The sequence below is a fragment of the Periplaneta americana genome, chromosome 9 (genome assembly GCF_040183065.1).
Source record: "Periplaneta americana isolate PAMFEO1 chromosome 9, P.americana_PAMFEO1_priV1, whole genome shotgun sequence".
NCBI classification, from domain to species: Eukaryota; Metazoa; Arthropoda; class Insecta; order Blattodea; family Blattidae; genus Periplaneta; species Periplaneta americana.
This window is the reverse complement of record NC_091125.1, coordinates 118,232,799-118,257,601: the sequence shown is the minus strand read 5'-3', so window position 1 is coordinate 118,257,601 and position 24,803 is coordinate 118,232,799. Positions and strand designations below refer to the sequence as shown.

Below are 24,803 nucleotides of genomic sequence, written 5' to 3'. Positions count from 1 at the left end.
AAGGTTATATATACAGGTGCAACTCATGTTCGAGATGAAATAGATTCTGGTAGGCTATATAAACTTCAGTTATATATGTAATTCAGTCAATTTTTACTGGGACAAAAATCGTATTACAATTTCTCCTATGTCGAACAATTTGCTTTGAAAGAGCATTACCAGTTTTTTGTTAAAAGAAATTAATGGTCTCCTATCTTACATTAGTGTACTACTGAAGTATTATGAATAGCTGACTTATGATTTTGATGTATAATAAATGTGAGCTCCATAGCAAAATTAGTATTTAATATAATTATTTGTTGCAGGATACAAAAAGGCCATTGGAAAACAAAAGTAGTTTTAAAACACTGGAGACATTTCCTTCTGTAACAGTTTATATACCCATAACCGTATCACAACTAACATCTCAAATCTCAAACTGATTATATCACATGGTTGGATCTCTAATTATGACTTAAAATTATCTATGGATTGATGAAGCTGGAACAGGCTACAAGCCTATCCATAAAGAAGAAGAGGGGAAAGTTGGCCTGAAAAGGTTAGAGCTTACTACAAACTTCTAATTTTGTGTTTAATTTTAAATTGTTTATGGTTTCTTTGAATAGTATGTTTATGTCGTATTTGGGGTTAATTCTCATTGCCTCCTCTTTGTTAGATGTTGCCTTCTATTGGCGATCGATGGTTTGGAAGAACCATTCTGTAAAGCGCCGCAGTTGCTGGGCAGCAGCCTGGGATTCCTCCTGCAACCGTCGGTTCTCATCACGCAGACGTCGCACTTCCTCTTCTAGTGACAGTCGGCGTCGAGTCTCCCTGTCCACTCTGGCCTCCAATTGCGCCAAAAGGCTCTGGAGTTCAGATGGACGTCGCCCACCAGTTGTTATACTATTGTTTTTCCTGTATAAAAGTAAACTAAGATGGTATCAGATCTAGAACATAGCAGATCAAAATAAATACTTTACACAGTCGAACAGTTTCACTCTGGGTTGTTTTATATTGCTTTATGTGTTCAGTTTACCATCCCAAATAACGTCACTCCCTAACAGCATTATCTCCCAATATTATTTATCGAGACCATCCTTAAAAACCCATTTTCCTCAGCCACGGTAATCATTCAACCCCAAGGACTGAGGAAAAAACTTATTATTGAATATGAATAAAATCCACCCAAAAGTCTAGAGAGGGAAGGAGGGGAGAAAGGTTGCAAAAAAATACGAGAAGTCCAAATAAAACCATTCTTCTATTTATGTTATCACCACATATAAGTAACATGAAATCTCAAATGGCATTTACTTTAAGACAATGGCAGCTAATATTAGCTCATTCAGAGTATTTATTAATACTGTCTGTTAACATTTATCAATTAAATACTGAAAGTTACTATGTATGCCAGTATATACACCAAGAAATGTTGACGATAATAGTTCGGGAGACACAGCAAAGGACAAATGATGTAGTAGAAAAGGCTGTACAATCATCTTGTAGAAAGCTACGTGAAATGTGTAACAATATTTTGAGGGTTACAGGAATAATTACATTCTGATGCACGTATAGACAAATGGACTGACAATACTACATGCTAAATTTTATGTAAAAATAACTTTTTAGTTACAGAGATATTCTGCAACAACATTATACCGATACTCTGCAAAATGATTTAGTTTTGAACTTAAAATGACTTACATATTGACAGCTGTGGTATCAAGACCCAGCCGTTCAGCCACATCATCAACCCAATGACCAAGACTCTCCCCATTGGGAACAGGTTCGTCTCTTTGCACCTGCATCATGGCGCGTGTTGCTGTATCCACCAGACTTGGCCAATCCATCTCTCTGTTGTCAGCAAGTGACAAAGGGTCTGCAAGCTTTGAACCTGGAGATTTGGTCACTCGTGGAGATAACCTATGAAACAATGAACAATGCGTCATCTTTTCCAGTTTTTTCCTACTACAGAATATTCTGTACTCAGTAACTGTTACAGGCATACATAGTCAAACATTTTCACTTCATCAAAAAGATTTTATAAAGGTGCTGTCACTAGGCTTAGGCTATTTATTATTTATTCATTTCTGCAGCTTAATCATCGTCATCATTGGTCTAGAGGTTAGTTTTAGGAGCTGCAGTTCGCATTATTTTGGGTTAGAGTCTCCCTGGTTCCAGGATTTTCCTTTTTTTCTTTAAAGCATTTATTTAATTTTTTTTTTTCAATAATCATTGTTATTTTTGTAACTAGCAACATTCATTAGATTTTACATTTGTTTAAACGCCATCTTATATATGAAATTTATCTTTACAATATCTTCGTCATTAAGAGTTGAATTTATGAATTTTTAACCAATACGCAATTTGAACATTTTTCTAGAGAGCAATATGAAGCCCTAATGTGCTTTTTTCTAGTCACTGCATGTAGTAACAGAGAGATCATCCACAGTACCAGTACCAGTTAATGTAAATCTATTTCTTATTCTCTTATAAGAACACATCTTCATTTAACTTACGTATTGATCATTATCTAGTTTTACTATCTGTAATGAAGTTCAAGTGTATTTTATTACCTCTCCTCCTTGGTAAGCTTGTTCTCACTAGGTGCTGGACTCGATGCCGTGCTGGCATTGGAGATGACAGTGGCAGGTCTCGCCATTGTCAGAATTACTTCACCAGATGAACCGCGCTCTGCTGGTGCAGTGTTGTTGTTATTATTACTACTGCTACTGTTGTGTTGGTCCCTGGTGCGTTGATGTCTAAAATGTCAATATTTTTTCATTCAGTTGCAGCAGTTTCAATAATATAAGCATTTCCCAGTAATCAGAGGTCTATTCACATACACCAGCATTGCCAAACTTCTTTATTCTGTGGACCACTTTTTTCATAGTTGGTACCACAATGAACCTTTTCATTTCAAGGATAGAAAAAAAAAGGAAGTAATGAAGCTAGTAGAGGGTCCCGCATTTGTAATAAGTCTGCTGATCTCTATCAGAAGCTTATTTATGTTTCTAGTTGATGATTCATCAATCTGTGGATATTTGGTGAATAAGAGATTCGAACATCAGTTAAAGGTAATCAGTCTCTGTGTTCATTACAGTGCATTACAATTTAGAATGGCATATGACTTATGTTAAGCAGAAATTATAAATAGTGTCACAGTAATTTCTAAAGAAATATTCTGGACATACTGTACCAGTTAAAAAGATGTGATGAAGAGAACTGTCATGCATGGGGATGGCAACAAAACAATGTAGGCCAATTTTATAAATGAGATACTCTTTAGTTCCTAATTTAACCAACCATTCCACAAAAGCAATACATAATCAAATAATAATCCAGAGAAAGCTCGAACTTATGGATATTTTAAGATGTAAAGAATTTCTTTTTCGGTCCATCAGAATTCACAAATAGCGTATCATTCTACATTGTATTTCCTATTTTTACGTGAAAATATATACAGTAATAAAGATAATGAAAGTAGGAAAGGAACTGGCCACCCTACCCCATTATCTCCTGATCTAGTTGCCTCATGAGTGATGCCTTTTTGGTATCACTTGTAAGATTCAGACCTGTCTTCGATCAGTTGACTAAACAACAAAGATACTGAACATTACATATTACTGTATTTTAACTGAATCAATCAAAAGATGGAGACAATGCTATTGTAAGTTGATTTCTATATATGTCAACCTCATTTACAGATCTATAGTTCCCCACACTTTACAAACTATATTCATAGGTTTCTTTTCCATATTCTCTCGTGTCTTCATTTAGAACGAAAATTATAATATTTTTCTTCCTCTGGATATCTTTCAAATATATTATTTTCTTTTCCTACTGGTTATTTATTTGTTGCAGCTCCTCAATCCATTTGTTGTTTTCTTTTACGTTTTCTACGTTACAGTAGACTATAGTGGACCTTATGTTGTCAGCAATCAGCTGGATACATTAAGAAGATTGATTGATTGATTGATTTTATATTTTCCTTCAAAATTGTTATTGACTGACCGAATAGTTGTAACTTCTGTTTTATTTCCTGGTTCATTTTTGTGATTCCTAACTGCATTTCTTCCCTAATCACTTTCCTTATCTTTTCGTAAGTATCTCTTGTTGGACCTCGATTCAGTTCAATTCCTTCAATTATTAATAGCATCACTATAACTGCTCCTACTATCCATTTTAATATTTCTTTCTTACTGCACTCCTGTCTTCCCTCTTCTTTAATTCTTATGTTAAACCCTCCAATTCTTGCCCTCCACACCCTTAAATCCACATCCATTTTTCCTTTAACATAATGCTGCTCACTGTTGATCAGATATCCCCATATTACTTCAGCTTAGGGCATTGCCCTCTCTATGTTGGTTACTGCTATTCGGAGCAAACCCCTTTACATCTACTCGTTTCTGCTTACAGTTGTTGATTGTTTTTACAATATAAAATCTACAACTGCATTTCCCTCCCAGAGGAAGCCATGCTTTCAATATTTTCATTCAAAAAAAAAAAAATAGAAGAAATAAGAAGTTTTCTCAAGTCATAAACTATATACAATATAAAATACCCAACTTTATTTCCCTTCCAGGGGGGAATGCACTTTGCATTCTTTCGTTCAAAAAATTAATCAGTCTCCTTCAAATTTCAAGCCATGATATTTGGGTCCAAGCTCAAGAACAGTTACTACTTCAGCACTGAGACCATGAGCTCCATAGTACACAAAGCAACTGCAAGTTAGTTTTTCTCAAATTGCATTACTTCTCCCTCCTATTCTCATTACACCATTTCTTCATTTATCACGATAGCATTAACACACCGAATCTGAATACTTTCTGTATTTCAAAAGATCGTTAAATAAAGAATTTCAGCCTTACATACATAATTCGTAACGACTCTCAACTCTCTCCCCTCACAAGCCAAACTACAGATTTACAATAGCAAAACACTCACTGGTCCCTGGAGTGTTGATCAGGCTCAGATGGGGATTGTGGGATAGGAAGAACGCTAAGTGCTGGGCCATTCCCATTAGTGCTGCACAGGTTTTCTCGTGAACGGGATCGGTTCGTGATGGTGACATCATTCACATTACACGTGCTACTGCTATTGCTGCTACTGTGGACCTTCCCTGCCACAATGCCATTCCCAACTGCTTCCTGTAAAACCAAAATATCCAATTAATGAACAATCAGTTCACAACTATCACATCATTCAGTTAGGGACAAGATTTTGTAAATTCGAATAAAGAAACAATGGTGATGTAATGGTGGAAAGGCTCTTATTCTAAGGATATTTCTATTTCTCTTCATAGTTTCTAGATTCACCACTACTATCACCACCCTGCATGAATTAATATTAGTATGCTGTCATAAAGGGTTCTGCCAATTTTTTATTATTATTTTTTTTTTATGTTCAACAGTGTTAAATTTTGCGAGAGATTTATTAATAAATAATCTTGCAGTATTTTTAGTAATTTTCTCTATCTCACGAACTACTCAATGACTGAGTTACTCTCTTTTAATTTTTCTTCAAATTTCTTAATCACAAATTCAGGTTTTCTATTTTTTATACGAAATTACGCAGCCCAAATAATTAAGAGAGTAAAACTGTTTAAATACTGAATTAATAATAATAATAATCCATGGTGCTACAGCCTTTAAGGACCCAGATCAACCGTCAGATGCTGGCCTCCTCAGTCACATGCCGAAGCAGAGGTGAACGATCATCCAACCAGAATGGAGGTATGCCATTATAGCTGGCTTTTGTAACCCAAGTGCATTACGATGCTGGGTGGATACCGGTTGCATACTAGTACTACTTACTTATTGGCTTTCAAGGAACCCGGAGGTTCATTGCCACCCTCACATAAGCCCGCCATCGGTCCCTATTCTGAGCAAGATTAATCCAGTCTCTACCATCATATCCCACCTCCCTCAAATCCATTTTAATATTATCTTCCCATCTACGTCTCGACCTCCCCAAAGATTTTTTTCCCTTCGGCCTCTCAACTAACATATATGGATTTCTGGATTCACCCATACATGCTACATGCCCTGCCCATCTTAAACGTCTGGATTTAATGTTAGTAATTATGTCAGGTGAAGAATACAATGCGTGCAGTTCTGTGTTGTGTAACTTTCTCCATTCTCCTGTAACTTCATCCCTCTTAGCCTCAAATATTTTCCTAAGCATTTTATTCTCAAACATCCTTAACCTATGTTCCTCTCTCAAAGTGAGAGTCCAAGTTTTAGAACCATAAAGAACAACCGGTAATATAACTGTTTTATAAATTCTAACTTTCAGATTTTTTGATAGCAGACTGGATGATAAAAGCTTCTCAACCGAATAATAACAGGCATTTCCCATATTTATTCTCCGTTTAATTTCCTCCCAAGTATCTTTCATACACTGGCCGAAATTTTATGAAAAAATTCTTCCCCCCATGAAGATTTGAACCAGAGTGCATTCCATAATACGAGTCCTAGGTAGGATGCTTTAGATAATGATGCCATGGCATGGTACCAAATACTGTATTATCTAATGCAATTATTTTAGATCTGTTTCAGGTTTAACTAAACTGAAAGAAAGGAACTTGGTTTTTGTATTGCAATGTTCCAAGTTACTGCAGTATTAAATAATGCAGAGTCCTTAAATATAATGCTAGTGTCGTCAAATATATGCACAGAATGTAACATTACAAGGAAGTGCAGATTGAAAATGATTTATTTTCATTGCATTTAGCTCATTTCTTCTCATTTCGTCCAAATAAGAAATAAAAAAATGGGTTACTGTTGGCATTCCTATTTACTTAACTATTCAAAATTGAAACAATATTCTTAGAGTGAACTCAGAAATGAACACAATTTGTAGAAACATCTCCGGGAATTACTCATATACAACTAAAGACAAATACTGAATAAAGATAAATAAACAAACCTTGTTGAGTTTCTCATCCCTCTCGGCCATGTAGTCAGGGTTGATAAGTCTCATGAGGTCCTCCTGCAGAGTGCTTGCTGTCAGATTTGCGCTATTTCTGTTAGACGAGTTGCGAGGTGTCACTCCTGGTCTCAGTCTTGCCTCTCCAGTGTCTCGTGGACGAGGACTCTGGTTTCTGCTGCTGCCACTAGATGGTGTGAGTGTGCCAGCTCCACTACTGGTCTGATGGTTCTGGTGGTGCTTGGTGGACCGACGCATCCGAGGAGATACATTACTGCTCCCAGCAGACAGTTCATCTGCAATAAAAATTTAGTGCAAATTTATAAGTTGGCAATGCTTTCAAGGCTGATTATATAAATAACAGACGAACAAGTTCAAAGAAGCCATTCACAGTGTAACTACAAAAATCGCCAAAATAAAAATCTCTGCTCATCTTTACAGAAAAAGCTATCAAATATTAGTCATCCATACATAATATTAAGAAATTATTTTTACGGGGACACTATATTAATTTTCAGATGCTTTGGTATGTGACAAGGCCATTTGTTATCTCGCAGCCCAATATTTCTTTACCATACACTGGATGCTAGACTTTCACAATTTCTGATATGTTTTCATCCATGTTTTCTGGTTTATTACATGTTATACAATTTGGAAACGTTTAAATTTATAATTTACACACATTTTCTTGTAAAACAATCATGTTCAATGACAATTCTAGATTTTGCGACTACCAATCTTCTGGAATAATCACATACTAAATGTGGATAATGTGCAAGTTTCGTACATTTTGAACAATCTTAATTTCAAAAATGTTCTCAAATTTTAAATTTATCAGATTTTTACAGGCATAAAAGCATTTTAGTTTCTAGATGTTGTATTTGAATTCTCTTTTTGCTAGTGTATGTAAACATTTTCATACAGTCCAAAATATGCTAGTACCTCAGCAAAACAATTTTCTTACGGAAGTTTTGTATTATTACATATTTCTTTCATTTTAGTTGTTTTTTGTTTTCGAAAGATACTGTACTATTCTATAGTTTGAATGGTTGCCCCTTAAGTCACAGTGTACAACAGAATAGTTACATTTATGAAGTCTATATAGGATCTTTTGTAATGTTGTAAGACAGCCTCAATTTATACATCGAAATTTGTGGTGCCTTTCTTAGGTGTGAAAACAAAGTAAACAGATGCTGGCTCTGTTATCAGGATCCTGTAGTCATATGTACATACATGGAGCCATTCCTCTTTAGAAAAAGTTTCTAAAATAATTTTTGTTTTATCAGAGCATACACTTTTTTAATATTTAATAAGCTAACAATAACAAAATTACTTTATATTCCGAACAATTCGAGAATAAAAAACACTGACTCAAGATATAAGATGTAAATGGAACTGTATGTCAAAGAGCAGTACATATGTTAGGTACGAAGACTTGCTACCTTCACTTGGAGCTCCAAAGTGTCGCTCGCTGGCAGAACTCGTGTCTGTTGAGTGGCCATCACTAATACCAAGTCCTCGAACTGTGCCACATTCTGGTGGTAAGCTGGACGATTTCACCATGTCTATAGGTCCATGTGAGTGAGCAGAATAATCAGATATCTGCAATATAACACGCACAAAGATGTGTGAACACTGGCTATCCTACAGTAACGGACACATCAGAGAGAATTTGGATTGGTCCAAGGAAAGTACTGGGATATGTTTTGTGATGATACATGCCACCAAAGGTTTCAGTCAACGTTTTGTATTCTGACCTTTATTATTCAATTTGTATTCAAATACATTTTTTTCACAAAATGAAGTAACATATTCAATATGCTGACATATGCAAATAATCACTGTCAACACACAAAAAATTCAACATGTTGTCGAAAAGCTGACACAAGATGCCTTTTATTTCTCTCCTGAAAGATGTCGCAACCAGAATTTTTCTCACTCTTAAAATCCGTTGCCCTCTACCAAGTTCGATCTTGAGGATCTTGGATCCAGTGGAAGCATAGTAGCTACTAGACCACTAAGGGCGACCTGCATAAGGTTGAGGACAAAGTAAAACAGAAACTAGGAAGCATGCATACATGTTGTGTTTTAATTTACTGCACGTGCTGTTTATGGTATTTTATTTTACTGAGAATTCTCTTCTGATGCAGCCTCTCTTTTCTCTTCATTCAGGAACTTCCATTACTGTTCATACAAGCACTAAGTCCATATGACCCAAGGGATAGTACCCATTTAAGAAAAATTTGCACGTGGTTATTCACAGATAGCAGATTATAATGAATTTAACATAAAAATTACAAATGTAATCTTCATCTTACGATGTTGGTGACGTGTAAACGTCCGTTGATGTGACATATTAATGAATTTTAAATACTACTCTATACTCTATAACAGAGTCGCCAGTATGAAAGGATAATTCGAAGCCTTTGGCGTGAGACGATCTCGATAGCTCAGTGGTAGAGCGCCTGACCGGAGTACAGGAAGTCGCAGGCTCAAATCCCGCTTGAGGTTATGAAATTTTTCTTTCATACCATGGCATGATTGCGACTATAATAGTATTTAAAATTCATAAAAATTACATCTTACTCTGTGAAATGCCAGTGAAGTACCTAGGACACATACTTATCACTAAAACTTCTCATGGAAGACGTAACATTCAACACTTCGTGAGACCAAAAAAAAACCTAATCCTGTTGGAGATAATGGTGGTAGCAGTGGTGGTGATGGTGATGATATTTTACTGGTAGTATGGCATTCTGGCTCAATTGAATCATTCCATTTCTATCAAAATAAAATGTTCACTATCATCCCTAATCAGTTACATATACCTGACTCTCATTTTCACAGCCTACTGTCTTGTAAGTCTCTCACCTTTGGTGTTCTAGGTGTGAGGTAGTCGAGAGCTGGGCGAGGGAGGGGCCTTGTTTCCCCACCAGGGGGCTTGAGGCAGGTCACCTTCTCACCAAGCTTGAAGTCATGGTGTGCTGAGGACTCATAGTCCACAGTGGTGGAGTATCTTGTGGATGTTGATGGGGGAAGGGAATAATTGCCAGCTGGGCTGAGGGGCAGAGAGTGACTGGTTTGCACAGGCAGTTTGCCACCATGCTGTGACTGCTTAGGAGGCACCTGCTGGAATGCACTGCCACCACCCGAGCCGAGACGTGCTGGAAGTGGTGGAGGCGGGGACTCCCGGACAATCACAGACATGTCAGGCTCAGCTGGTTCTAGTAGCTCGTACCAGCGGTCATCACTCGAGTGTCCACTCGAAGAGCTCGTCATTGTACCCTATGAACGCGAGGAACAATTATGTACTACTGACAATGACTGAGAAACTAGTTCAAATTTGAAAATAGAGAGAAAAAATTAATGTGAACAGAATATCACTTTTCACTTACTAACAGTTAAACAGGGAAAACTATTGTGCATATTTATCTTAAACCTAAGGTATGTTCGTGTTTCGATATTTAATTTGTTACTTCACTATCGGTATTCCTCATTACACTATTTTATGGTTTGCCATGTGTTAAAAGTTATAACTAAGGCCCGAAAGTGTATGAATTTGTATACCTTCTCCTCGAGAGTTCAACTATATGCTTACACATCATCTACACACTATATCAATTTTTTAATTTATTGAGCATGGGCTTATGGTGCATGCAGGCACGCTTCTTTGAAAGGGCACAGGGTCACACGCTCTCCCTTCCTGTCCTGCCATTAATGTGTAAGTAAATGATTTGTATTTAATGTTATTAAATCAGAATTTCCTTAATCGATAAGATTTTCCTTTTCAAGTTACTTCCTACTTTGCTTCAATCTAATAGTATGCTTTTTGTAGAGATTCAGTGATCAGGAACGCTATCCTATTATAGAGATTCAATGGCCAGGCGCGCTAGCACCCAGTGTCCGTGCTGCTAGTATAATAGAAACACATACCCTCTTGTTATTTAATCTTTGGGCATGTTGTCAGAAAAATGCATTCGTCCTTGAAGTGGATGCAGGGGCACTGGCTGGTTGCGGACGATGTAGGTGGCATTGGTTGGAGGGTGAAAATACAATCATTCAATCGACTTCCAGGTGATGTCGCCACTTGGTACTTGTGTAAATGGTGTTTATAAAAACTTATTATGGTAAATTTGTAATGTAAAAACTTAAGACTACAGGAGATTCGAACCTACTACAACCAATGCTATCTAGTTCAAATCAATGCTTAAGCCACCTATGCTACAAAGGCTCATACGTCAATCTGGCATATTACGTAGCTTTCTCGTTCATCTTCATTTCGATAAATTTTTTACTCCATTTCGATAGATTTAGCATTTATCAATTTTACTGCTATTTCACTCTTCAGAGGCCCTGATGCGGCTAGCATCAACCCTTCGTTTTATTTTAGAACATATTTTAGAATAAAATACAGCACATTTACATTGTGTCATCTTGTGAACTGGAGCTTCAAGGAGCTGGGCATGCACACTGTTCTGTTTCTGGAATTTAGACATTTGTAGCCAGCCCATTCTTTTTGAACCTTACTGTACATAAGAACATCCAATTTCAATCCTCAAATCAAGAATAAGATAAATCAGAAACATGATACACTAATTAAAATAAGAGAAACCATATACTTCTAATGGACCTACTGCATAATTATAACATTTCAACGACATTAAATAGCAGACCAACTAACAAAAGATGAACAAGAATAAGGATAGGAAATTATAATACTTTCCTATGGTTAACAATTACGAAACATCTCAAATATATCAGTAAAAAATGTTACAAAGGTAAAAACACTGAACAGTGTAAAATTATGTTGTCTGTATCAAATTTAAGGAAATGTTGTGAATGGAGACTGTAATTTTATCAACACTTCCTATTCTGATTTCAGCAACTTTCTTACTATCATCTCAATGCAATGCCTCACAATGTACTGTTCCAATCCCAGACAGTGAGACTCTGCAAACTTATGAGAACATAAAGAAAAAGGAATTCACATCCCAACATATTGTTTCTAATGAATCAATCGGCGATATTTTGAACTCTGACAAGAAATTTATAGATACAAGGATAAAACAATGAAATTTAGGTTCAATGATTTATAATGCTGTTTCTCTAATAAGTCCAAAGTGCCAAATATCACTCAATAGGAAGCATTAAGCAAATTAGCTCATAATGATATTATTAGCATTTGTTGACATCACATTTCACTCTTGAGTTTGAATGGACAATTGTTGTTTAGTCAACTGTCCGAAGACAGGTTTCAACCTCACAAGTAATACTAACAAGGCAACACTTATGAGGCAACTAGCCCAGGAGATAATAGGGTAGGGTGGCCAGTTCCTTTCCCCCTCCATTGGCCATCACAAATTCCACTTGAACCTAATGGGATTCGAACTCAGGTTGCCAGTGTGGAAAGCCAACACTTAGCTGTTAGACTAATAGTCGCCCACGAAGAGAGCATACAGAGTCCATATAATGTAATGCAGTCATTTGCAACTCCTCACGGGTAGAATGAGTGACAACATTGCATTTTCAGCAGAATAAATCATTAACAAGTGCAGGTGTTCAGGACAAAATTGGTAATGCTGAAGAAAAAGATGGAAAGGAGAAGGAACATCACTTAATCTTTCTATTACCTGTAATAATGTCACTACTTCAGAGTAACTGTGTGCTCCAGTGTGTTTTTTTGTATTTGACTTTGGATGTACAAACCTCAGAGTTGGCTGGGAAGCGTGGATCAGTGAAGGACTTGCTGCTGGAGCTAGTACCATAGCCAGAGCTGTTGGAAGACCGCGGTGGGGAGAAGCTTCTCTCATAGCGCCGTCTGTGCTTCCCTGGAACTGCACCCGCTGCCTCAGTTGTCACATTCTCGTAGTCACCCTCATAGTTAGTGAAGGTATACCGACAATTCTGCAGCGTGCATCCCCTACACAAATAAACAGCATTGCTTATTCTTCTTCTTCGTCATTCGCCGAATAACTAATGTATCAACTTCTCATACCATACCCATCTTTAGAAACGATGATTTTTAGTTTCATTTAGAGTTAAATATTTCTAAATTAAAAATTTGGAATTTTCAATTTCTAAATTTAATATCAATTTCATACACTTACGAGTTTGGGATTCAGAATTTTGAAACATTTTGAAGAGAAAAGTGTTTAAGTGAAAGAAGATTTGACAATTTCAATAAGCACTGAAATCACTCCTCAAACATGTATAATAAATAAACCATGATAGTGTGGAATCCCTCTTTCACAATCTCCAAAGAAGCAGGTAAAAACTTACACAGTTAAGGATAAATATTAACATACAAGGAAGGATAAAAAAAAATTTCTGTAAATCGCAGGGTACCTATGGTCTAATCATCCTTTTATTTTTTCTTTAAGTACTCTTTCATGAAAATTTCATTTTTATTTTTTTCGGGTAACAATAGTTTCATGTCTTTATAATTAGAATTAGCTCCATTAATCATTGTCGTTGTCGTTAGTGTTAGCACACACAACACACAAAGTCAAGAATTGGCATTGGAAATATTTTATTTTATATATTCATACAAACGAGGGTCATTTCATAAGTCATGGCAATTATATTATATCAGCCAATAAAGCTGCAGGAAAGGCAGTTCACTATATGTGATTGGAGGTCACTGGAATGTGCTTCGCAATGCTAGCACCAAACTGGGTCCGGATAAAGGAGGTAATGGGTAAGGGAAATTGAAAGATGTGTAAATAGAAATAATTGTTTTATTATGCACAAAATGAAACAAAGTACATTACACACACCCTTCAATATAATTCTCCAACACTTTCACATAGCTTTGTCAAAGATAATGCAGGCATTTAATACCATCAGCTGTGTGCGATTTGTCTATGTGTACCACCTCTCGTCGAAACGCTGTTAAGATGTCCTCCCTGTTTGCAAACTGCTTCTCACGCAGCAGCTTCTTCAATTTCAGAATGAGATCAAAGTTGCATGGACTGAGATCAGGTGAACAGGCAGGTGTTCCAAGATCTCCAATTTTCACGCATGACCGCTGTTCAACTTTACTTGCATTCATCTTGGAGCACAGTCTGTAGCATATTAACTTTTGCGTGTGCTGTCAACTAGCCACCAATGCAGACAGACGCAATCTGGTGGTGCCATATACAGTGTACAGATTTTCAAACATATATACTGAACTAACCACATTTTCGGTTATTCGGAAGATATAACATAGTTGCCATGACTTATGAAATGACCCTCGTATATAATTACCAAAACAAAGCTGTATCATATATTAAGAAATGAATTAAATTAGCTCGGAAAATTTACTACACAAATTGAGTAGGTAGCAATGAGTTAAAGAAAGGAACAAACTTGTCATTTTTGTTTTTCTGTCTGTCAGAATTAAAATTAAATTTTAGAGATAGATAGCAGGACAGACATGTCTAGAAAATAAATAAAATGAAATGAAGATATACGTAACTGTATGAAAATCTTTAATTAATTAAGCAACAAAAGGTCATATTATGGACACAAGGAGAGAGATGGGGGAGGGACATTGGAAAAACGTCTAACTATATTTCGAAATTAATAATAATTTTTATTTGCAGACCTATTGGAAAGAGAAGTACTGGAAGGCAAAAGTAAAGTGCATTGAACAAGTTCAAACGTTTCGGCAAAACAAAAAAAAGACCTACATGACTTAATTCTTATGCTTGATTGTTGTAGTGGTGATTGCAGTAGCAGCTGCAGTCAGGTCAAAAATGACGTTCGATGATTAGGAGAGGGTAACGAGGAGAGAAAGGGAAAATAACAGGGGACGAAGAAAATGGAGACATAACAGTTGAAAGAGGAAAAAGAATAATAATTAAATTATTTAAATGTTTACATGTTTCTCTAACTATACGCAAGTAAAGTAATGGATTACTACAAGCCATAGATTTTTGTTGTTACCACAACTTCAACAAAGGTCTAAGATTTTGTACAAAATGAGTGCTAGAAGTCCCTTCAAAGTATCATTCTACCCACTTTCCTGCTTTTCGGAACAAAGTTGTGAAGTTATTGGAGCTGCACTACTGTGCTTTCATGGGAAGTTCTTTCATTTTAAAATTATCCACAACATTCATTAACTAACCTTCTTGGAGACCCATCTGATAAAGCAGGGATGACAGTGACGGTCACCATCATCGATGTCTTAAGCAGGTCCACCATTTGATCATGGGACAATGTTGACACAGCCACTTTGCATATCTGCAAATATAAAAACAAAGTTGCTTATCTCCCGAGACCTTGAATAACTTTTAATTAACATTTTTTTTGCACATTTTAAAAACATAAATTACATCAAGGAAACTACAGCAGACATGAATGTGTAAGTGTGTGTATGTATGCATAAACATATCACTAACAGATTTCATGGTGCAGACAAATTCCAACTGGCAAATGTTTAAAATACAATGTCACTGTATCTAATATATAAAAGTGAATGTGAGTGGCTATGTATGTATGTTCTCAATACAAATCTACATGCTTTGACCAGTATTTACCAAAGTTTGCACATTTACTCTTCTCAAATACTTGGGGTGTGGTGTAAGTAGTAACATGAGATGCTGCCAGAAAGTCAAAATGAGGATAACAATGACAAAGAAAGCTTTTAATGGAAAAAGGAGTATCTTCTGCAGACACCTGGAAAATAACCAAGGAAGAGACTAGAAAATGAGGCTAGCAATGACAAAGAAACATCTGGAAAAATAACTACCAGTAAGTAAGAGACTAGTGAAGTATTTTGTGGGGAGTGTGGCATTGTATGGGGCAGAAACATGGACATTACGACGAAGGGAAGTGAAACGACTAGAAGCATTTGAAATGTGGATATGGAGAAGAATGGAGTGTGAAATGGACAGAGAGAATAAGAAATGAAGCTGTACTAGAATGAGTGGCTGAAGAAAGAATAATGCTGGCATTGATCAGTAAGAGAAAAACAAACTGGCTGAGCCACTGCCTAAGAAGAAACTGGCTATTGAAGGATATACAGGAAGAACTGGTGAACGAAAGAAAAGTTCGGGGCAGAAGAAGATATCAGATGAGAGACATTAAGATACATCGATCATATGTGGAGACTAAGAGGAAGATGGAAAATGGGAAGATAAAAGAGTGCTGAGTTTGCAGTGAAAGACCTGCCCTTGGGTAAAACACTATGAAAGAATGATATTTGATAGTCAATACTTTCCAAATATCTTTACACATTTTCCACAAAAGCAGATTGGAGAAATGTTTGGAACTAGTAGTACGATTTTATCTAACGATGCTTTCAAATGCATTGTCGAAATTCTATGTAAGTGAGAAACAGCCAACAAAATTTTGCCTGGAACCCTTTATTAGCGACAGGGTTGTTTTACGTGTAGTAAATCTAAGACACGAAATCCACAGCTTTACTTGCCTCCTGGAGGAATCTATACTTGGAAAAGAAATACAGAAAAAAAAAAGCTTCAAACCCATTATCCTTGGCTGGGTTTGAATCCGTGAACCTTGAAACCAACCACTAGCATAGTATCCACCAAACTACCATGGACGACTCAAATGTAATGTATGACTTCAAAATATTATGAAGGATAAAGCAGTACATATTCACACAAACCTCAACAAGACGGGCACCCTGACGCAGGCCAGCCTGCCAGGCCAGACCAAGGCTCTCCACCTGGGTGACAACCCCATCTGGCTGAACATGGAAGCCCAGCTGTCCCATAGGGTTTCTACGCAAGGACAGCTCCTGTGCCACACAGCCTGATGTCACTGCACGCAGACGCACCACGATTTCCATCAGCTCATCTCGGTCCCCACCCTCACGCATGTGCAGAGTTGTGCACTCCCCTTGGTGATGATATATGCGTAAGCTGCAACACAAAATCTCGCATCTTACTTCACTTTGTACAAGGTGTAACTCAGGCATGTTTTGAAACCGATATTTTCTTCTCTTTCTTTATCAATGACCAAAACCATAAGCTCATCTCAATTGCATGTAGGCCTAATAGCATGTGTTGAAAAATGACTTATTGAATTATTGGTACATTCTGTTTATGGAAGTCTAAGAAACTGGAGAGTAGCTCCAGAACGTAAATTTGTTTATACATATTCAACTCTGTCACACAAAGAAGTACAGTATATTTTCAACTTGGCATTTTATAAATCTTGCAACAGGATTTATTATAAGCATTATTATTCCCTTCTATTTCATATTCAGAAGTGAAATTTAAACACCCAGTCATGTCACATCTCATTCTGTATTTCAACATTCATCTGATATGTTCAATACCTGAGAGTGCTAAAAGAGCTGCTCTGATAGATCATTTGAAGATGGAGGAAAGAGAAAAAACTTAACTCATGTATCCTATTAAAAAGGTTTGTTGACATTAACATAGTAAATCCTTCATGTTAATTGCTGTTTTATCTTCTGTTACCTTTTACAGCTAATTGTGAACATAACATAGATTTTATGAAGCAAGCTGTATTTGCTGAAATAAGAAAGTGGTTTTTAATTAATGGATTTATTGTTAATGATGAAAAAATTCATGTGTTAACTCTAAGTTTGAAACAAACCCAAAATAATGTGATAAATGAATCTGTAAAGATGCTGGGTATCTATTTGGATCCTAAACTATGGTGGAATAGCTATGTCAGTTATGTATGTAAAAGAATTTCTAGAGTAATTTATCTCTTGAGAAGTATCATGTACAAGATTCCCAAACATTATTTAAAACAAGTTTACTATGCACTATTTGAAAGTGTTATTAGATATGGATTACTTTTATATGGAAATAGTTCTGACCTTCCAAACATTCTGTTACTGCAGAAAAAGCAGTTCGTATTATAACAATGTCACCACCCAGACTATCATGTAGATCTCTTTTCAAAAATGAAAAGATTATGACAGTCTACAATCTATATATTTTTTAACTTTTAATGTATGTAAACAAGAATATTACTAATTATACAAGTATAGTAGATCTGCATTGCAGAAATAATGATCAATTAAATGTACCACATGTCAGGTTGCAAAAAACACAATCAAGCTATGTAATTACTGCAATAAAAGTATATAATAAGATACCTACAAATATAAAGGCACTTAATGAAACACATTTAAATTTCAGATTAAGAGATGGCTACAAAATAATCCCTTTTATAATATGAATGAATTTTTTGAAAATGATGTAGTATTTTAGTTAAATTTTATTATTTTTTACTCTTTTAATATTTTAAATATTGACACATTGTTTTTTATATTATCACATTGACGAGGCCTCTTGTATTCTTGTACCTTCAGGCAAATAAAGAATATGTAATATGTAATATGTAATTATATATTATAGTATAACCTATGGAATATTCGTGTAACTACATCTTAGGAATATGTTTAGACAGTTTAGAATTCCTAAAAGCTGCGTGTGATGCTGGCAGGTACTTAATGGCAATACTGAAGAAACAAGTTAAAAGTGTACTAAAGGGGATCAAATTGCAAAGTAAAGTAAATGTACTCCTTAGTCTGGTGCAGCATATAAGGGTCCCTTCAGACGAGGCCAATTAGTAGCACCACCTAGTGACTTGCTGGTGAAACTCCGAATGCGCGTTTGAAGCACTGCTTAATAAACTAGATTTTTGTAAAGAACTTTTCAGTCTTTCAGTGAACATGGATATAGATGGAGATATACTTTTGACAGTGCTTCTCATACAAAGAAAGAATAAACGAAGAAATAGAAAAAGCATCAGCAAGTTTTTCTTCTTTGCTTCAGAAATAAAAAAAGCTTAATTAAAGGTTTAATTTTATGAAAGTAATTAGCAAAAACGGAGAGATGTATAGTTTCCCAAAATCATGTCAAAAAAAGTAATATGGAGTACACAATGCCGCCGAGACGAATTAGAAAAAAGCATACAAATGACAAAAACACACCTAATAGTGATACCAAATGTCAAGACCATACAACAGTACCATATAGAGTAGCAATCAGAATGTGTTCAGTGCAAGCTATGTAACAAAACTGCATAATACAGAGCAATCCATATAAACGTTTACAATTTTAATGACTTATAAATTCTGAACCAATAATAGCAAACCTGTGCAATCTGCTCTGAGTAACAGAGTAATTGTGAAAGATTCATCAGAGTAAATGTTGAAAATGACTTCCACCTGCATCCATACACAACTGTACTTGTTGTGTTATATTCCGCAAGATTCTCGTCAATGCTCCTGATTTCATTCCTAATGATCTTACAGAGTTCAGCAAGTGACCACGGACTATTCTTGTATACTCTGTCCTAAAGGTAGCTCCATAAGAAGAAGTCCGGAGAAGTTAGGTCAGGCGATCTGGGGGGCCACAGATTTTTCGAGATTAGGCGATCACTGAACAAGCTGGCTATGTTTCATGGAATTGTTAGATGTATGACATGTTGCGCCAGCTTCCTGGAAGAAGCCTTCTGTCATGAACCCATAAACCAGAGTGCTGACCGTAGTGTTGTAGAAAATGGGACTAACAATTCTGTAGCTCACACTGCGCACTAGACTCCAACCTCTTCAGAATGCAGTGGGCTTCGTGGATGTATTTGGATTTTCAGTAACCCAATATGTGCTGTTTTGCCTGTTGATGTAGCCTGATAGGTGAAATCACGTCTCATCTGTGAACTAAGTTATGGAGAGTGTGTCTAGGCTTGGAATATGAAGAGCATGAAACCACTGACAAAAACGCAATCACTTTTCCGCATCTGGTTCTTTCAATTCGTGCACTACATGAACTCTGTATGCTCATAAGCCCGATTTCTTTCCAACTCTCTGACATGTGCCATATGAGTAGCCTGTCTCCTGGCTCAATCGGTGTAATGATTTCTTTGGTGAATTCACTAAACATCCTTGAACAATATCAACACAATCTTCATTCATTGCAGGTCTGCTTTTTCCACTCTCACTGAAGAGCAAGACAATTGTCTCCAGCTCTCTTGCCATGTGTAAAATCGTTGGCCTGGTTGAAACATTGCGCACATCGAATTCTCTTCGAAATGTCCATTGTGTTTGACTCAAGGAATTTGTTTTTCAATATGTTTTCACAACAAAAACATGCTGCCGATTGAGAACTGCACGTTCGTGTTATGACTGCAAACTAATTACTAATAGCCAACAATAGTCATAATAATAAACAATGGCTGGTAGGGGTACAAATACAAATTCTCTCAGAGTCACTGAGATCATTAAACTCTATTTAAAGTTTATACTAGCTTCCAGAGGGAAATTGTAACTCATTAAAATTGTAAAGGCTTATATTGCATTTTTCTGCCTGGGCATTTCATTGTAACCATCTGCATCAATAATAATATGAATAACTGCTAGTTGGTTGACTGCTGATGCCTGGTTTATTGGAATTCTTTTAATCATGGTTTTCGTAGTGTGACATGTATAATTCTGTTTCTGGAGCAGGACCCATACAAGTCAGATGATAACAAGATGAAGGATAGTCAAGGTGAATTTTAACATAAGCAACAATCTAGTTAGTGATCGTCATGTACATATCTTATTCTGAAGTAATTTTGAGGAAAAACATTTGTCCACGGGGATCAGATTCTCAATAACTTTATTATTTCACTCTTAACAATTTCAGATACTGATAAAATCAAGGTACATTATAGAAAAATAACATAAGTACTACATATAATAATAAATTTTACCGCAGCTAATTTTTTTATTATTATATACTTACGCAAGTTTACTACTATATGCCTTGATTATCAACAACCAAAACTATTGTTACTATATCTCATATTCGCAGAAAGCAGATTCCCAAATGAACAACTGTATGAACTTCTTTATTCAAAATGGCCTCATAATAAGCTCGTCAAGTGCTGATATACTTTCTTCAATCATCTTGCATACTACAAGGAACCACTATCGAAACCATGACTATCACCAACCTGTTAGTCTGTGCGGACCAGCCCAGGATGGCCTTGCATGGCATGACAAACACTATCTCACGTGAACGCTCCTCGATGAGAACCAAGGTATCTGTGGAGATGCCCAGGTAACAGTCCACCAGTGCTGCCTGCCCACTGTCATCCAGCACTACCTGCCATGAGATAGCGCCCCTCTGCAGGGCATCTGGTAAGAAACGAGGCCGGACTCGCTCCTTCTTCTTACTGCTGAATGACATGATGGCTGCAGGGATAAATGAAATAAATATATTAAATTCAATTATAGTATACAGGATGAATAGTAATTATGTATTATAAAGTATTGCAGAGTATTCTATACACCAAAACAAACATATTTTGTCATATAAACGCATAGTCGATACTGCATTGTTATCAAGATATGGCAACATTGCGTGATTTCAAAGCTAGTCTACCAATTCTAAAATGGGAATTAACAGTTGGTGTTGTTTTGTGGTTAAAAAAAGATGTATTCATAGTTGGCCATGTCTTGTAGTTATGGTGATGTTTTGTTGATTCATGATATTGAGTATCGTAACTGAGACATTGTTCATCACAGGTGCAAAGCGATCAGTTTCCCTAAGGTGATGTTCCAATGCTACAAATATTTTCGGAGTTGAGTGTTGTCGGGCAAGAAAACGTTCTGTGTAGGTGCGAGCAGCAGCATCAGAATTGTTTCTTACTTCACCATAAATCAAGATCATATCGGTCATTTCATTGCTTGTGTATGGTTCCCCCAGTCTGTATTATGAATATATATCTTTTTAACCACCAAACAACACCGAGTGTTAGTTCCCATTTTAGCCACAAGTAATTGGTAGACTAGCTTTGAAATAACGCAATGTTGCCATATCTTCATAACAGTACTACTCTCAAGGAAACAGACATTCGTGTCTAAAGACTCCATGTTTAGTTTATTATACATTTTGGTGTATGGTGCACAAAAATTTTTTATATTTTAGGCAACAGTTTAATTCTGTTGGTTCAATATATAGAATTATGAAGCTTGCATAACAAATTCGTAAATAATAGTATAATGTTATATTTCCTACACTACACAGCACAGCTCTGAAGATACACAGGACTAATGGCCACGTGCTTTATACTGTGCGACTGTAACACAGAACTTTATTCAAATGAATGTCTCTGTCTTTCAGCTAGTAGAATACGATGTTGTGCTGGAACCTAATATGCTAAATGACAAAAGTAGAATCAGAGACATCTATTTCACTATAAACTCAACATCAGACAAAATGTAACATAAGAGTCATTTGACCATATGCTTCATATTAAGATAAAATAAACGATGCATTTTTTAGACAGTTATGTGCCAACTAATATAACAAAATTGGTTATTTAGCATTGATGGATTTGATGACAGTGTGATGGTATTTGGCAAGATGAAGTCGAGCATTGACAATGGAATTAGCTGACATTCGCCTTACAATTAGAAAAACCTCCGAAAAAAAACCACAAAAACATAATCAGCCCAAGTGGGAACGAACCCATGCCTGAGTGCAGCTCTGGATAAGTAGACAAATGCACCTACTGCCTGAACTACGCAGTAGCTACAGAGTACTGAACTAACAATAAAAAAATATATATATTAAAAAATATAAACAAATGCATATGGGAGATAAATACGTAAAAATAATAAAACAGTTTAACATGTGCACACATGCATACACGTAAGTGTTTATATATTTATCAGTTCTTTGTCACTAAATACATAATCAAACTAATAAATGAATATACAATTTTGTCCAAGCTTGCAAGTGTTTTTATTACTTACAGAATTTCTGTCCTGGGTCGACAACAGTACTGGTCGTGTAATTGTTGGCAAGATCTTTCAGGTACTCCTGTCTTGTGCGCGTTGCCATGGTTGCAAATTTTTCCGATCGATGGGCAGCATTTTCTGCATTTATAACTAAGACAAGAAAACAAAACAATAAACCTCAACATTGCTATGCTATACCAAGGACTACTGATGTATAGACAGCCTTGGACCTTCGTTATAAACAAAAGCAAAAGCAGTTACATGGAAAAAGAGTACGTTTTTTGATAAATAGTTACTCCATATTTGGTAATAAAGGAAAAATTATAAATGGACAATATTAAATAATATTTAAAAAGTTAGTGAAAATAAATCTTAGTGCGAAATTTTAAATAATAGAAAAAATTTGATTCTTAATTCCCCAGGAGAACGAACAGCAGTAGCACCTTCAGACTAGTAACTAGAACATGACTGTTTGGCAGCTCAAATCTTCAGAATTCGAATTTACGAGTATACAGAACCAAATTGTGATCTCTACAGAGAAAAGATTCAAATATGAACTTGCAGCACATACTGAATTACAAAGCTATCGACAATCAGATAAATGTGTTAATAACATTGCAGATATTTACTGGCTTATCAGAAAACAATGGAGAAAATACAGTGTTCCAAGAATTTAATGAATTACGGTAATTAATATTGTGAATTTTTAAAGAAATTATGTCTGATAAAAATTCAATTGATAAAACTGTGTATTGTCAAATAAAAGTACCTATTTTTTAAATAATATGCCACTGGGGGTTGGGGGGGGGGGGGGGAATGCGAAATTTAAGGTAGGAAGAATGGAGATCAAAGAGATGAACACCATATTTGAAGATCTGTCTCTGCAATCACTCCAGTAAATTTTCATGCTGTGCATGACATGATTTGGGAGGATTGACGAATTCAGCTCAAACATATATCAGAGAATTTGAAATTGTCCTACGAACTTGTCTTTTCACATTGTACATCATGATTTCAGTATGAGAAAGGATAATTCATTCACCGACTCAATTGATTTACCAAACTAGAGACACACCAACATTCACCCACTACACAGGTAACACAACAAATTCAGATCTAGCAATAGTGGCATCAATAATAGCAGACTGCCATGTGATAAGACGATATGGGTACCGACCACTGAGCTATTATCTTAATTACCAGTGCTGTACTATGAAAAGTGCAAAACAAACCATTCCATCGAAGTTCAAGAAGACCTAGGATTTTAAAAAAGCAATATGGATCATCTATCCAATACACACAGAAAAAGATATGAATGTCACACAAGCCACAAAAAATAGTCTGTAAGATTTAAAATTCTTGATGAAAGCATATTTTAATGATATACATATTTTCATCAGACCTTGTAACAACAAATCTATCAACTTCACAAAAAAGGAACACCTGCTCATAATGTTAATAGTTATCGACCAATAGCACTATTAAGCATGATAGCAAAAACCACGGAGTCCATGATCTCCAACAGATTAACTTGGTATTTAGAATCTCAAAATCTTTTACCACCAAAACAAGCCGGCTTTCGACAACTACACTCTACCAATGAACAAGTCATACGCCTCGGCCAAGAAATAAAAGATAGTTTTAACAAGAAAGAAGATACCTTAGCAATATTTATTGACTTCAGTTAGCATATGACTCTGTTTTGAGAAATAAATTATTACTAAAACTCCAAAAATTAGGTATCTCCAGCAATATGTTCAGATGGATATCAGAATTCCTTAGTCAAAGATTCATTGCCACTAAATTCAATAACTCACTTTCTAGTTACAGACAAACATATCGAGGTCTACCTCAGGGCGCTGTCCTCAGCACAACTTTATTCAATATTTATATAAATGACTTACCTCCCTATTAGAGGAATCAAACATGAAAACAGCACTATTTGCAGATGATATAGTTTTGTGGACTTCCGGATCTTACAGACATAGAGACAAAATTCCAAATTCTGCTCTTAAAGCTCTAACTCAACTACATGAATAGAATACATCAAATTTGATGACACTCAATTTAAGCAAAAGTAACTACCAAATATTTTCACTTGGTAAAAAAGAAAGAGAATTCAATATCCAATACAATGGCCAACACCTTCCTAGGACTTATGAATCCAAATATCTTG

At 35.9% G+C, this 24,803-nt stretch overlaps 1 protein-coding gene across 1 annotated transcript in view; it reads right to left on the bottom strand.

The window, feature by feature from the left end:
- Nucleotides 1-378: 378 nt before the first annotated feature.
- The window catches only part of LOC138706424 (signal-induced proliferation-associated 1-like protein 2), a 267,880-nt gene continuing 243,455 nt past the window's right edge, over nucleotides 379-24,803 (bottom strand). Inside the window, exons 9-20 of the mRNA XM_069835715.1 lie at nucleotides 22,643-22,777; nucleotides 20,836-21,076; nucleotides 16,520-16,775; nucleotides 15,017-15,132; nucleotides 12,613-12,826; nucleotides 9,778-10,191; nucleotides 8,349-8,508; nucleotides 6,907-7,202; nucleotides 4,924-5,126; nucleotides 2,553-2,738; nucleotides 1,681-1,899; nucleotides 379-894 (exon numbers count right to left, since the gene is read on the bottom strand). Of these exons, the coding sequence (XP_069691816.1) occupies nucleotides 666-894; nucleotides 1,681-1,899; nucleotides 2,553-2,738; nucleotides 4,924-5,126; nucleotides 6,907-7,202; nucleotides 8,349-8,508; nucleotides 9,778-10,191; nucleotides 12,613-12,826; nucleotides 15,017-15,132; nucleotides 16,520-16,775; nucleotides 20,836-21,076; nucleotides 22,643-22,777 (2,669 nt within the window). The 3' untranslated portion in view covers nucleotides 379-665. The remainder of the gene's footprint in view (nucleotides 895-1,680; nucleotides 1,900-2,552; nucleotides 2,739-4,923; nucleotides 5,127-6,906; nucleotides 7,203-8,348; nucleotides 8,509-9,777; nucleotides 10,192-12,612; nucleotides 12,827-15,016; nucleotides 15,133-16,519; nucleotides 16,776-20,835; nucleotides 21,077-22,642; nucleotides 22,778-24,803) is intronic.